We start from the raw sequence: 13,085 nt of genomic DNA on the forward strand, positions 1-13,085 counted from the left end.
AACTTGGGGCTTGGTACTGCGGCACTACCGGCGGCTCGCACCCGACTCTCCCCGTTGCATTGATTATCGCTGTCTCCTATATCGGCGTCACGGAAAGGTGGGATGGTGGTTATCTCTACGTATCGCGCTTTGTGCAATTCTACCACCGTAAACAAATTTGCTCCAAACAGACGCCAACAATGCATCTCGTAATCACTCGCGCCCGCTAAAAACTCATCAATAATAAACCAGCCCATGCACATCCCCAACTACCTATTTCTTGTCCTTTCTTCTCCCCGCCACTCCCCCAGCAAACCTTCCCAGGTTGCTCAGGCTAGACCGTGGCTTGTGTCCTGGTAGAGGACCCGGCGGTGCAGGCGCTGGAGGCGGTCTCATTGCGCCTGCAGGACTTCCTGGCCTAAGCCCGGCAACACTCTTTGGTGGCGCAGACGGAGTCGGTACTGTCGGGCCCATTTTCTCGTAGACCTCCTCTTCTTCGCCCATGCTGGCCATTCTTTGACTGCGCCTTGCCTTTTCCTGTGTCTGCTTGAATCGCTCTAGCAACTCGGTCCACTTGACCGTTGCACCCGCTTCCGGGCCACCCAGCACGTCTCTTGGCTTCAATCGGCCAGACCGTTCGAAGTTGGATATGTTGGCTCCTCCAGGCGAGGCAATGCCACTACCGCTACTACTGTTCGCGCCGGCTTCTGAGCTTTTTTGCCGCAAGTGGTTTAAAGTAGGGGAAGAGGAGGGGTGCACATACGTCGAGCTGCTGCGCTGAGGCGCGATATGCAGGTAGCCTATGGCCGAGACGCTGTTGAGGCGATTCTTAAGCGCAGCAAAAGCAGAGGATTGGGGAAGTAGCATCAGTAGGCCGTACATGCACTTGTACAAGTGCGGATACCGTTCAGGTTCGAGGAGCTGCATGCGGAGATCTGTAACTTCATTAGCGATTCTGTACACATGTCACGTCAAGAAGTATTACATGTGAAGACCGGAGACTCGAGGAGTTGGACAAGCTTGTCAATCTGGATGAGCATGTTGACAGTCATCTCAAGTTCAGCACTACAAGGGTCAATCTCTGTATCTGTATGAATGCGAGTGAATCACGTACAAGACTTGTAGTAAATGGTATGCCTGTTCGTAGGCTTGAGCGAGGAGACACAGTGAGAAGGTAGCCACGGCGTTGTGACACCAAGCCTTGAAAAGAGTGACAAAAAAGGATTGGCCGTCCTTGCTGTCGAGGTTCCTTAGTCGCCTCCGCAGATCTGCGAGCTCTGGCGCAGTGATAAGGTTGTTGTTGAGGTTTTGCACCATGATGCTTGCAAACTCGACATCTTCGTCTTTTGCTAGGCAGTCCGCCATGGTACGATAGATCCTTTCCGCACTGAGAGTGAGACATAGCTGTCTAATAATAAGGTTACCACGCGTCTCGAGCAGCCTGCGGTCAGTGCAGAACAGCTTCAGCAAGTTGACCATGAACGAGGTGAAGTATGTATCGTCGCTATGCAGAGATATCTGAGAGAGGAGTAGTAGGTCGCGTGTAACAACCGCATCGGAAGGGTCAGATAGTGTCTTAAGCAGTGCTGGAAAGGTTCCGTCGTCCACTGTTAGTATCTGCATACTAGTTAGCGCCGTATAGGTCGTACTGCATGTCTACTCACTCTGCCGGGTGCCATCCTATGTAGCATGATTAGCCACGCGATAGCAGCAACACGAGTAGCTTCATGTTCGTTCAAAAATTGCAGTGTTAAAGCACTGACTGCGGCTTGGTAATCCAACTCTGGTATTGGGCGAGGAGACGAACCACTGTCCTCTGCGGGCGTAGGGGACCTGCCGTCAGGTGACTCGGCCTTGTTTGCCTGGTCACGGATAACTGCCTTGAGTAAACGGCCAGATAGATTAGAGTCTCGCCGTTGTGTACCAGTAAGCTCCTTCCCGAGCTCAGAGAGCGAAGGTGGCAACTGGATCTGTCCACTTGCGCCGCCATCTCGTGGACGATTGTCATCAGATAAGGATAAGATGTAATCCATAAGCGAAGCATTGACCTTGACTGCTGCTTTGCGAACGGTATCAACCTCATGGGACATGCGGGGCAACACGTGCGACAGAAGGCTTGGGACAAACGGCATGATGTCTTCTGGGCAAATGTCAAAGAAGTTGTCGATCCAGCGCAGCGCTGTAAGCAATATCTCAGTCTGCTCCTCTTCTGTATCTGCAATCCCGTTAGCACAGTTCAGCTTGTCGTTTCAGGCGCAAAACCAACCTGGCGGTGGAACTAGAAAGTCAACGAGTATCCCAAGGATTTTGGGATGGTCGACGTGCACATCCTGGCCTGGTATCCAGTTGCCATCGCCGTGTGCGGACTTTTCGCTCTCGCCAGAAACAGAGCCACTTTCTCCACTGGCATCGCCCTTGTCGTCAATCGAATCATGCGGGTCGAGGGGTGTAAAGTCGGACGTATCGCTTCCGCTACGGATACTATCGGCAGAGTTCCTACGCTCGTCCTTGCTGTTGCTCTTCTTGCTTTCCTCTATGCCCTTTTTGATTCTAGCAATTTTCTTGATCTCGTTTAGGAGTCTGTCCAGCGCCGCCTGCGTCATAGTGTATACATCCTGGTTGGAGTCGCTCAAGAACTTGAAGAGGCCACCAAGGAAGCGTGGCAAGTGAGCAATCAGCTCGAGGTCGGGTATGGAGTCGAGCAGTGTTATCCATGCAACTAGGAAGGAGCGGGTGAAGGGGTTGATAACGTTTATGCGCTCTTCGAGAAGCGGCAAGAACCGCTCGAGGCTGAATGCGTATGGATATGGCTCGTCCTCGCCGTCATGCTGCTCTGGCGTAGTCTGCAGCACGGAGACATAGCTGGCAGCGGACTCTGAGACAATGTCTTTGATCAAGCGGTCCAGGAGCTCTGCGCCATTTTTGACAGACAACTCCGAGTCTGCGGCCATCTGAACACAAACATGTTAGCCCAATCTCGAGATGCAAACAAAGGGACGCACACCTTGCAGAGAGCATCAAAGACTTGGTTAAAGTAGACGAGTATCTCGCCCTTTGCGACCTTTGCAATGTTGTACATGCTCTCGCACGCGTAGTACCGTACACGGGCATCTTGATCGCTGAAGCAGGCAAGCACCGGAGGCACGATTTCCTCGAGGTAGCGGGCGACTTCGGGCCCCAAGGCTATCGAGGCAGCGGCCAGTCCTATGAGACCACCATTGCGAGCGTGAGGCTGGTGGACGGCATAGGCATACTCATGGCACAGCTGATGTACGATCTTTGCTATCCTGTCATGGTCCTGGGTGGCGAGGGCATCGCGGATGAGGCCCTCGAGCTCGAGTGCCCCGCTCTTGCGCCTATCGTAGAGCTTGTCGTTGAGTGCTTTTGTGATGTTGGCGTCCATGGTGAAGGCTTGTCGAGGGTGCAGGGCAGGACTCTTGTTTACACGCTAATATCGATAGCGTTTCGTATGTGGCGGTGCTAACAGGTGTAATATTCCTTCTTGGTGGATCGTGATCAATCCGTCAGCCAATGACGGACCGGATTTTAGTAATATATCGCCATCTGCGCTATAATAGGAAGTATTTGCGGACTCCGAAGCCCGCCCGAGTAAAAACTGGGTAGCACTCGTATCAGCCACTTTTGATATCAGCGTGTACTTACATGACGCAGCTGCCCGAGCCCCGCATGCTACGTATCCTGGAAGCGGGGGTAAAGAAGCACCCCCTCATCAATAAACATCGGGCACGCTCGCTAAACAATAGCGCTACTTTGGGGTACACTACAGAACAGCATTAAGAGTAGTTTTTTCTTCATATTATTAGCCCTTTTCTTTTTAGCAGAAACTGCTATAGTACTACTATATATATATATATTAAAAAATTATTTCAAAATTGGTCAGTTGTACTGACATATACCTTAGAAGTTGCGACGTTAATTTTGGTGTTTGTTGTCTATAGGCACGGACGTGTCCAACTTTTATTGATGACGGGGTGGCGTAGATTAGGGCGGGTGCAGATAGAGGACGTTTTCGAAAGATTCCAGAACCCGCCGCTAGCCCAATGGCTGTACTTCCGGCTTCGGAGCCCTGACTGTGGGTTTAGAGTAGCCTTGGATCGCATCATTGGCGCACCGGGCTACCCTATCATTTCTCTTACTACTGTTCTCAGCTGACTTTGCTGACCCTCGGGCCAATGACAGGTCTTATACAGATAGCTTCGTGTCTGAACTGCTTTCAATCCACCAGCCATTAGTTTGCCCTTCAAATGGCATGTGCCCTTTCCAGCAATATTCCTTGTGAAACTCGCCACTCCCAATCTCCAATCCCGGTTTGTAGCACGGCGATACCAGCAGTCTGTTATCTCCTCCATTCCTCTTGTCTTACTCTTCTACGGGCATGGGGGCTCTACAAGGAACACTCCACGCTCGTTTTACGAAATCGAAGCGCCTCAGCAACCTGGCTATCTTTCGCCCAACATTACTGAACGCAACATGTCAGCTTTCGGCCGCTGACCAACTACGTGGGGATCTGACAGCAGCAAAAATCTCCACGATGTTCCAAATCTGGATTCGGCGTTTCGTATACGAAATAAGGTCTGGCCACCAGTATCACAAACATTCCGATTGCTGGTAGTACCCCGGCCTCCCCACTCCACTCCGCGTACGCCTATTTACATGCTGCCAATCCTAGGCAAAGGAGAAACTTCAATAATCATAGCCGTCATGCGGCTCAAGTTTTCTTGCCGCCCAATATCCAATCTGAACTTTGTAGATGGGGGGGCCACTACAGTCTCTTAATCTCTCTATAACCCAATCAGGCCGAAGCGCGTTCACCCCACACTTCAAAGCCCACGCTAACATCGCTGGGGCTGATGAATATGGGATCCTGGCTCACATGCAACATCCAGCCTCAAAACAGAGTTGCTTTTAAAAAATGCCGTCAGTGGGCATAATCAGGCAAGTACACGTAATGGCCCAACCAACAGCTGCATGATAGTAATCTTGTTTTGGTAGGGTATTACTACAGGGGAATCTTAGAATACAGGGTTGATAAAAGGAAAAAAAGGCTTCATCATCAGCTTTGCTTTTGTCGAATCAACCGCCGACTGATGCGCCCTCGCCCTCGCCTCAACTGTAGGTCTCTTATCAGAGCCTATGTCAACTAGAACAATGCAGTGCTCAGCAAAGTACCGCCCAAAAGTCCAGCCGCAAGAGGGAGTCCAGCACCGCCTCCGTAGCCGTAGCCATATGGCCTACCGTAAGGCGTAGCTGGGCGCATGTATCGCACACCAGGATTGTAGTACTGACGTGGACCATATGGGTTGTATCCATACGCTCCACTTGGTGCGAAGCGCCCTTGAGGTGGCTCAATGTACACATCCCTGCCCTGTCGGTCTTTTCCTATCAGTTGCGGCTCCCCTGTCTCCATGGCACGAATGATTGCTTGTCGTGTGCGCATATGCTGAAGATATGCTTGGCGCTCCTCCTCTGCGCGACGTTGACGCGCTTTTTCGCGCTCCTCATGCGTCTGACCGGTTATCTTGTCCTTGAGCTTCCTGGAGAACTTGTGAATGCCTGTTGGTTCGCCAGGCGCAGCGGCGCCTTTACCCTTGGATGTAGGCTGTGGCGGGAGGTGATCCTCAGTATCCGAGTCTTCGGCAGCAAGATCCTCCATTGTCATTGTCTTGTGCATGCGAGTGTGCTTTTTGCGCTCTTCTGGACTGAGTGTGCTGAGATATTCTTCATCATCATACGGGTGCGTCCATATGCTTCGTGGAGGGTTTGCTCGTGTGTCTACGAAGAATTGATGCTGAGTCTGTTCGTCAAATGATCGGATCCAGCCAGGAGGTAGCTCGCGCATCAAGTCCTCCATAGAGCGCCTTCTGTTGGGCGGAATGCCATTACGCTCGGTTCGCGCTGCTGGACCGTCTGTAGAAACGCGACGAATGCCAGGCGAAGGGTCTGCGTCGAAGATGGCAGCTTCGTAGCTGGGAGGGGGCTCGTTTGGATGTTGCGAGGTTGCCATGATGTTTGTAAAGAGTGCTGGGATGTCTTAGGTGTAGATAGGTCTATAATGAGAAATTGGATATATCAATCACTGCGGTAAACTTAAACTTGTAACTTGATTCAGGCACAGGTACGTAGGTATGTGATGGTGATCGCATCGTTTGTGCCACACAGAAGTGGCGAGAGCAAAATGATGTCATCTGTGGCTATGAGTTGTCGGAGTTAAAATTGTACCAGTACCAAAATCCGAAGCTACACTCCATGTGATCCTCGCCACTTTCCTCACGACATGTGACCTCACCGCTCCTGTCACCAGACACGATTCTTTCTAGAAGGAACATCCATGCGCGTAATACCCACTAATTTCTCATGGAATCCACACTCCATGCACGACGCCGACGAGAGGATGTCAAACGCTGGAGTAAGAAGTCCATCTCAGCACTGACTCTCCACCAACTCTCCACCTCTCCGCCATGTGCGCTCGTCACACTTCAGTTTTCCCCGCAGAGTCTCCACAAAGTCAAAAAGCGCGTGCGCCGTTCATATCACGAGATCCTAAACGGCAACCCTAGCGGTCGTTTTGACAGTCTAGCATGGCGCACTCCAACGCTTCCCGGGTCCTTAGACCATGGTGGCTGCACCGTCAAGTCATGGCTTTTCAATTTTGACGGCAGAGTAACATCATGAGCATCGGCTAGCCAAGCATCTTACTACCCAGGCTTGTTGTTGATCTCTCGATTTCACGATCAGGCATCATGTTCGGGCCGTCGCTCTCGGTTATCTATTCCTCGGTATGAAAAAAAGATGGAATCAATGGCGCTTTCGTAATCCAACGGGAATACATTCTGCCTCGAGAGTTTATGAGAACCCCCTTCGGTATATCTTTGTTTTCGGGATATAAGGGGGCGGGGAATGCTGCCCAACTCCACAGTGGCCAAGCCAAAGACGGTGGTCATATGGCACATACCGACGACGTTCCCGTTAGGACCCTGAAAATCTGCTTTGCTTAGCGTAACTTCCGCACGTTGCGCCCGCCTCCAGCCATCCGAGACGATCTTACCTGGACGCTAGTTGGTTTGCAAAACCGCTTTTCATGTTTGCTACTAGAGCGGTGAGTCGGTCTCGCAGCATGTCGTGTGGTCATGGGAATCTGCCACCGATCTGCAAGGAACTGTGTTTAGTCAAAGATGCGCCTTCATGACTGCGAGCCCTCCGAATCTGTTCACTGAGTTAACTTTCCATCGCATGCAATGTTGAAAGAATATAGACACGACGCAAACGCCCATAATCTCGAGGTTGAAACACACCGCTCTGGAGGGACAGTGAGTAACAAAGGCATTCAGTGAAGGGCATCCCTTCGGACCGTGAAGAAACTGCGCGCTTACGCACTCGAAATTGAAGGATGTTAGAACACTGGTACACTAAATGCTAGAGCAGTCAGAGGCCTTATGTACCGACAGCGAAGACGTACGCACGGGTGAAATCAAGACTATATGGGGTAAACTAGTTGTTTGTTGGTCCAAAATTCTTTACACCTGAGCTCCATGTCTCAGTTGCGAATCGTGACCTTCCTGAAGTAGGAATTCTCACCGGGCGAGCACGCGACAAGGGGGTAGAGTCGAGGTGGTATTACCAGAGCTCCCAATGTTATATAACGACCCTTTGCTCTGCAATATGAACTCCATCGAGCAAAGCAGAACCCAGGGGGTTTACAGGATCAACCATCTACTTCAGATTCTTCTTCAAGCCAGTCTTGTTTGGTTATTCCCCTGTTTTCACATACGTCTCTTCACCAGCCACTATGGCGAAGTTGACTTCTTTCTTGTTGGCTTCGGCCTACCTAGTCTCTTCGGGTCACAGTATTCCCCTCAGGGATGCGAAAAGAACCCAAGATGTCCTCCAAGCTCGTCAGATCGATTTGTCCGATATTCCTGTGACTACAAGCTACAGTTCAGCCATCAAAACGGTGCAATCACCCACCGCCACTGTCGATTCATCAGCCACTGGGGTATGACTCCATCTAGCATGTTTCACCAAGACGTGTTAACTGACACTCCACAGAGCTTTATAACAGGCCTTCCTTCAGGCGGCTTTACAAGAGACCCGCTTCATGGGCCAGGCGCCTCAACCGCCACTAAGCCTTTGTCTCCAAGCTCAGCCTCACTAAAGCCTGGTCCTACGTCAGTAAACAGGATTTCTTCAGGTGATATTTTCCAGCCCATTGGAAATGCAGCACCTCCTTCATACATCCCTTCTCGCAACGACCATCCTGTTCGCAAACAGTTTATCGAGGATGGTGATGTACCAACTCAGACGAACAAGTTTCACGCAAACTTCTTCCTCGGTACTCAATCGTTCCCAGTGTGGACACACCCCTACTCTCTATGCTGGGCCAAAGGTTTTGGTGGCTCTTACGGTATGTCGAATGATTACTTCTTGGCTTGAAAGATTGCTAATTTTGACTCTTCAAGGCATTGCTGTCAGTCACACGGTTAGGAACCAATTTGCTTTTGGACCCTCCGTTGAAAACCCACGATACTTTATATCGCCACTTGGTATCCAGCACATTGTTCTTTCTGCAGCTGAACTTCAGTCGGATACAAAGCTTTCCGTTCAGGACCTCGGCAGTTTCTCCGCAAATGCCAATCTGCGAGCTAGCTCCGGATCTAAGATCCTGATGTCAGTACCCGTGGTTCAGGGTATGGGTATGGCAACTGCCATCTATGCCGGTGCTAGACCAGTCCTCACCAGCAATGTGTTCTTCAAATCTCTGTCATATGTTGGATCAGTCAATGGAGGAACCTACAAGTACAGGGTCAGCCTCAACGACGGCACTACTTGGCTACTTTATGCTACATCATCTAGTGCCGTTGGTACCATTCCCTTCACTCTGGACAGCACTGCCAAGATCAGTGGTCCGGCAAACTTCATCGGAACCATCCAGGTCGCCAAAAACCCTTCAGGCCAAGACATGGAGACCGTTTTTGACAAGAGCGCTGGTGCTTACGCCACTGACGCTACCCTTTCCGGATCAGTCAATGGTGCATCTGGAAGCTACTCCATCAGTTGGACCAAGGGCGGCATTGCTAGCCAAACTTTGCTCATGTATGCGCTTCCACATCACGTAGAATCATTTGATTCACAGACCCAAGCGGCTCTCAAGAACATCACACTCGTCACCACCACCAAGGGCTTTGCTCAGGCCATTCTTGCTGACAAGATGACCATGGTTGAGAATGATCTTCCCACCACGATTGGATTTGCTCCCTGGTCGAAGAACGCCAACGGCGCTGGAGGCACCCAGAGGACTGCCCTTAGCTCACAGGCTACTACACTCATCAACCAAGTAGGTGTTGCTGAACTTAGCCAGGACATGATCCCTCAGACTTCATTGAACAGCATGTACTATTCAGGCAAGGGATGTGCCAAGTTCGCCTCCATCATCTGGACCATGAACTCCCTGACAGGCAACAGTCAATACGCAGCAGCTGGACTCGTCAGGCTCAAGGCAGCCTTGGATGTCTTTATTAAGAACACCCAGCCCGAGCCCCTAGTCTACGATAACGTTTGGAAAGGTCTCGTCTCCGGCGCCAGCTACAAGCCACCTTACGACGTCGGGCTCGACTTCGGCAACACCCTCTACAACGACCACCACTTCCACTACGGCTACTTCGTCTACACCGCCGCCGTCATTGGCCATCTCGACCCCACCTGGCTCACCCAAGGCAACAACAAAGCCTGGGTCAACGCCCTCGTCCGCGACTTCGCCAACCCCGTCGACGACCAATACTTCCCCATGTACCGCTCCTTCGACTGGTTCCACGGCCACTCCTGGGCAAAAGGCCTCTTCGAGTCCGGCGACGGCAAAGACCAAGAGTCCACCTCCGAAGACACCTTCGCCAGCTACGCCGTCAAAATGTGGGGCAAGACCACCGGCGACTCCAACATGGAAGCTCGCGCGAACTTGCAGCTCGCCATTCAAGCCCGTAGTCTTCGCAACTACTTCCTCATGGAGTCCGACAACAAGAACCAACCTCCCACCTTCACGAAGAACAAGGTTACAGGCATCCTTTTCGAGAATAAAGTCGATCACACGACGTACTTTGGCGCGAACACGGAGTACATTGAGGGCATCCATATGATTCCGCTTAACCCTTCTTCGGCATACACCCGCAGCGCCAAGTTCGTGAAGGAGGAGTGGGATACGTATTTTAGCAATGGGCGTGCGGAGCAGGTTCAGGGTGGATGGAAGAGCATTCTCAAGTCGAACCAGGCGCTTATTGATCCCCAGTCTTCGTGGTCGTTTTTCTCGAACCCTAGCTTTTCGGAGACGCTGGATGGTGGGGCGAGTCGCACGTGGTACTTGGCTTATTCGGCTGCTTTGATGGGTTTGTAGAGGGGAGATGGTGGGATTGGATAGAGATGAGAGGGGGAAAGGTATATATGTATATGGGTTGGTAAGGTGGTGAGGACTGAGTCGGTGTTGGCTCAGGTACATACGGCGTGACATGGTTCGGTTACGATGAACGCTTTACGATTTTTTACGACTGATGAGGTACTGGGTTGTTTAACTACTATCGTTAAGAGGAGGATTGAGTCAGGACACAATTGTATATATGGGTTTTAGATAGTTCCTGGGCAATCAATGTTTATACCTTGAAGCATTCTGAGTACTAGATGAGTTGAGGCTGTACGATTTGGTGGTTTTGGTTTTTCTTGGTTACTGCTTTTTTTTCTTCGAGCAGGATGGCAATGGTAATGACATGAAACTTCGAGAGGTGGTTTAGAGGCTCTGTCCTGTGCCTCAATCTTGGGTTTGGGTTAGAGAGAATGAAAGAGTAGACAGTCAATAGTCAGCAACCAAGCAAAGTTAGAGCCCACGAAAGGAGTTGTTTGGAGAGATACAAAGTGAAGTGGATGGGACGAATGTAGGTAATTGAAAAAGTGAGCAATGCAATAGCTTGGCGAGGGTTGCGAGCCGATTCCTTCTCGTGGGCATCACGATCCTGCGTTTCTTCGTAAAGGGAAAGTTATGTCACTGTATACGTAGATATGTTTGAGATGTGAGATGCTCTATCAATGTTTGAGTTCTATTCCCAGCGTTGTACCATGAGCATAGCCATGCCCGTACAACACAAATCTATTGGTTACAACCCAGCATTCAAACACCAGTGAAATGCTAAGATCCTCATAGGCGTACCGACTTTCTCGCTTGTGCGAAGCTTTTCGAGGCACATGGCCAAGCAGCATACATCTACAGCGTGTATACCCACCAGCCGCGACTATTCTATCATGACTCGGCATCAAACGCTCCTTCTCATGTAGCGATCAAACCACTTAAGCCCAGAACAGCCACATAGTCACCGAAGCAACAAAAGCATACGCTGTAGCCGGCACACCAACCGCAACGGCAGCAGAAGACTTCTTAGGAATATTCTTCGTAGCCGGACCACCCAAGTACCAAGACCCAATATCCGTCAACTTTCCATCCTGCGTCAACATGGCCGCATTAGCTCCTACATTCGATACATCGGATCGAAAAGCCCCAAAGTACGAATAATGCGTAATGTTCCTATAAAAATTCACACGTTAGCTCACCCGCATCGCGCAAAAAAAAATCCTCCCCCTTCCGATATCAAAAGGAAGATGAGCAAACTTACGGCCAAGAATCAAAACTCGTAGCACTCATATTATAAAATGCCTGCGCCTCCTCCAACGGCTGATTCGGATACCCATACTCGGTCACCCACACCGTCAAGTTGGGCCATTTACTCGTGACCCGCCCAATATGGCTCATCATGCCCTCGAAATTCCCGTACCAATGCACAGGCACAAAATCCGGGTTGCAGCCCCCATTGCACTCATTATAGAAATTCTCGAGCCACTGCCAACCAGTCTCTGCGCCGGTAACGCCAGGAGCGCCGAGCTTGACACCCAATTCTTTCAAGGGCTCCATTTCGGCTTTCCAACGCGCAGCGGCGAGGCTGGCAGCGAGGCTGGAGCCGCCGGTGTCGTAGCCGCCGTCTGGCTCGTTGAAGCCGAGGACGTAGGAGATGTTTGCGCCGTTTTCAATTTGCTGTTTGACGGAATCAAGGAATGGAGTGCCTTTGTCGTCTGGACTGGCGCCCCAGAGCATAGGGACGAATTGCATGGCGGTGTTTTTGGCGTATTCGGCTGTAGGCTCGGGCTTGTAGTTGTAATACCATGTCGGCGGGGAAGGGCCTTGGAGCCAGATTTTGTCGTCTTCGGGGTGTTTGTTGGAGGGGACGTGGCAGAGACCGCGTTTGGAGGAGGATGAGGCGACGGATTGGGCGGTGCTGGTGCTGGCGAGGAGCGCCGTTGTGGCGGAGAGGAGGGTGGTGTGTCGCATGGTTGTTTTGTGCGAATTCTATATGATGAGAGATTTCTTTTCTTCTTCTTCTTTTTCTAGGGCGATCCTTTTGTACCAGCAACGGGCCGCAGGTCCTGGGTAAGTTTTCGAGTAAACGTAGTCGTACCAGCAATTGCAACGAGCGGACTTCCTCGAATCACCAGGCGTGCGATTGTAAACGACAGATGCAAACACAATGGACAGGATCAAAAGACGGGAGACTGGTAAATCAAACGTCAACAACAACGAATGACCCAAGCAAAAAAAACGAGAGAACGACTCTCTCGAAGTCGCAAGAAAGAGAGAAAGAGAAAAGGTTATCGGACGACAGAAAGCGACTTCTTTTTCATCCGCCCTCCCCCCAATCTTTCTGCCCTTTACACAACATCAAACCAATCCCAAAAGGGACCACTCAAGCCCGCCACGCGCAGCCGTCCTAACCTTAAAAGGAGGTGGAAAAGGGTCCAAGAAATCTGCCGATACGGCGCAAGCCACCAAAAAACGCACCCCGTTTGTCGCCCTTGGCATGCAACTTGTCAATACCAATACCCAAAACAGCGGGTACACCTCCTTCGCGATAGCGGGCTAGAACAACATTTCGTTGCATCTTTTCCCTTATTTAGGGAGAGGAGGCTTTATTCGCATTCGTGCACAGAGAAAAACAAGGATATGAACCTTCAAAAGGAAGAATAGGAAACAACGACAGAACTTTGTATCTCTCGGCTACGCC

At 50.9% G+C, this 13,085-nt stretch overlaps 6 protein-coding genes across 6 annotated transcripts; 3 read left to right on the forward strand and 3 right to left on the reverse strand.

The window, feature by feature from the left end:
• Positions 1-252: 252 nt before the first annotated feature.
• Positions 253-3,382, reverse strand: COCMIDRAFT_83492 (uncharacterized protein; the record flags this gene model as incomplete). Its single annotated transcript, XM_007685501.1, has 6 exons — positions 253-914; positions 965-1,044; positions 1,094-1,596; positions 1,644-2,194; positions 2,246-2,930; positions 2,984-3,382. The coding sequence occupies 6 exons, from the start codon at positions 3,380-3,382 to the stop codon at positions 253-255; spliced, it is 2,880 nt and encodes a 959-aa protein (XP_007683691.1).
• An 884-nt stretch (positions 3,383-4,266) lies between these two features.
• On the forward strand, positions 4,267-4,491 carry COCMIDRAFT_83568 (uncharacterized protein; the record flags this gene model as incomplete). The annotated part of the gene is made up of 1 exon (XM_007685502.1): positions 4,267-4,491. A coding segment is annotated over one exon (225 nt), but the record flags the coding sequence as incomplete, so codon positions are not given.
• A 649-nt stretch (positions 4,492-5,140) lies between these two features.
• COCMIDRAFT_32850 (uncharacterized protein) lies at positions 5,141-6,004 on the reverse strand (the record flags this gene model as incomplete). Its single annotated transcript, XM_007685460.1, has 1 exon — positions 5,141-6,004. One exon carries the CDS (start codon positions 6,002-6,004, stop codon positions 5,141-5,143), a length of 864 nt encoding a protein of 287 aa, XP_007683650.1.
• Positions 6,005-7,786: 1,782 nt separating this feature from the next.
• COCMIDRAFT_1464 (glycoside hydrolase family 81 protein) lies at positions 7,787-10,381 on the forward strand (the record flags this gene model as incomplete). The annotated part of the gene is made up of 3 exons (XM_007685425.1): positions 7,787-7,993; positions 8,047-8,401; positions 8,457-10,381. The coding sequence occupies 3 exons, from the start codon at positions 7,787-7,789 to the stop codon at positions 10,379-10,381; spliced, it is 2,487 nt and encodes an 828-aa protein (XP_007683615.1).
• Positions 10,382-11,322: 941 nt separating this feature from the next.
• Positions 11,323-12,355, reverse strand: COCMIDRAFT_83586 (glycoside hydrolase family 128 protein; the record flags this gene model as incomplete). Its single annotated transcript, XM_007685503.1, has 2 exons — positions 11,323-11,557; positions 11,646-12,355. 2 exons carry the CDS (start codon positions 12,353-12,355, stop codon positions 11,323-11,325), a joined length of 945 nt encoding a protein of 314 aa, XP_007683693.1.
• A 249-nt stretch (positions 12,356-12,604) lies between these two features.
• On the forward strand, positions 12,605-13,048 carry COCMIDRAFT_83498 (uncharacterized protein; the record flags this gene model as incomplete). Its single annotated transcript, XM_007685504.1, has 1 exon — positions 12,605-13,048. The coding sequence occupies one exon, from the start codon at positions 12,605-12,607 to the stop codon at positions 13,046-13,048; it is 444 nt and encodes a 147-aa protein (XP_007683694.1).
• Positions 13,049-13,085: the final 37 nt, after the last annotated feature.

This window comes from Bipolaris oryzae, assembly GCF_000523455.1.
Source record: "Bipolaris oryzae ATCC 44560 unplaced genomic scaffold scaffold_10, whole genome shotgun sequence".
NCBI lineage: Eukaryota > Fungi > Ascomycota > Dothideomycetes > Pleosporales > Pleosporaceae > Bipolaris > Bipolaris oryzae.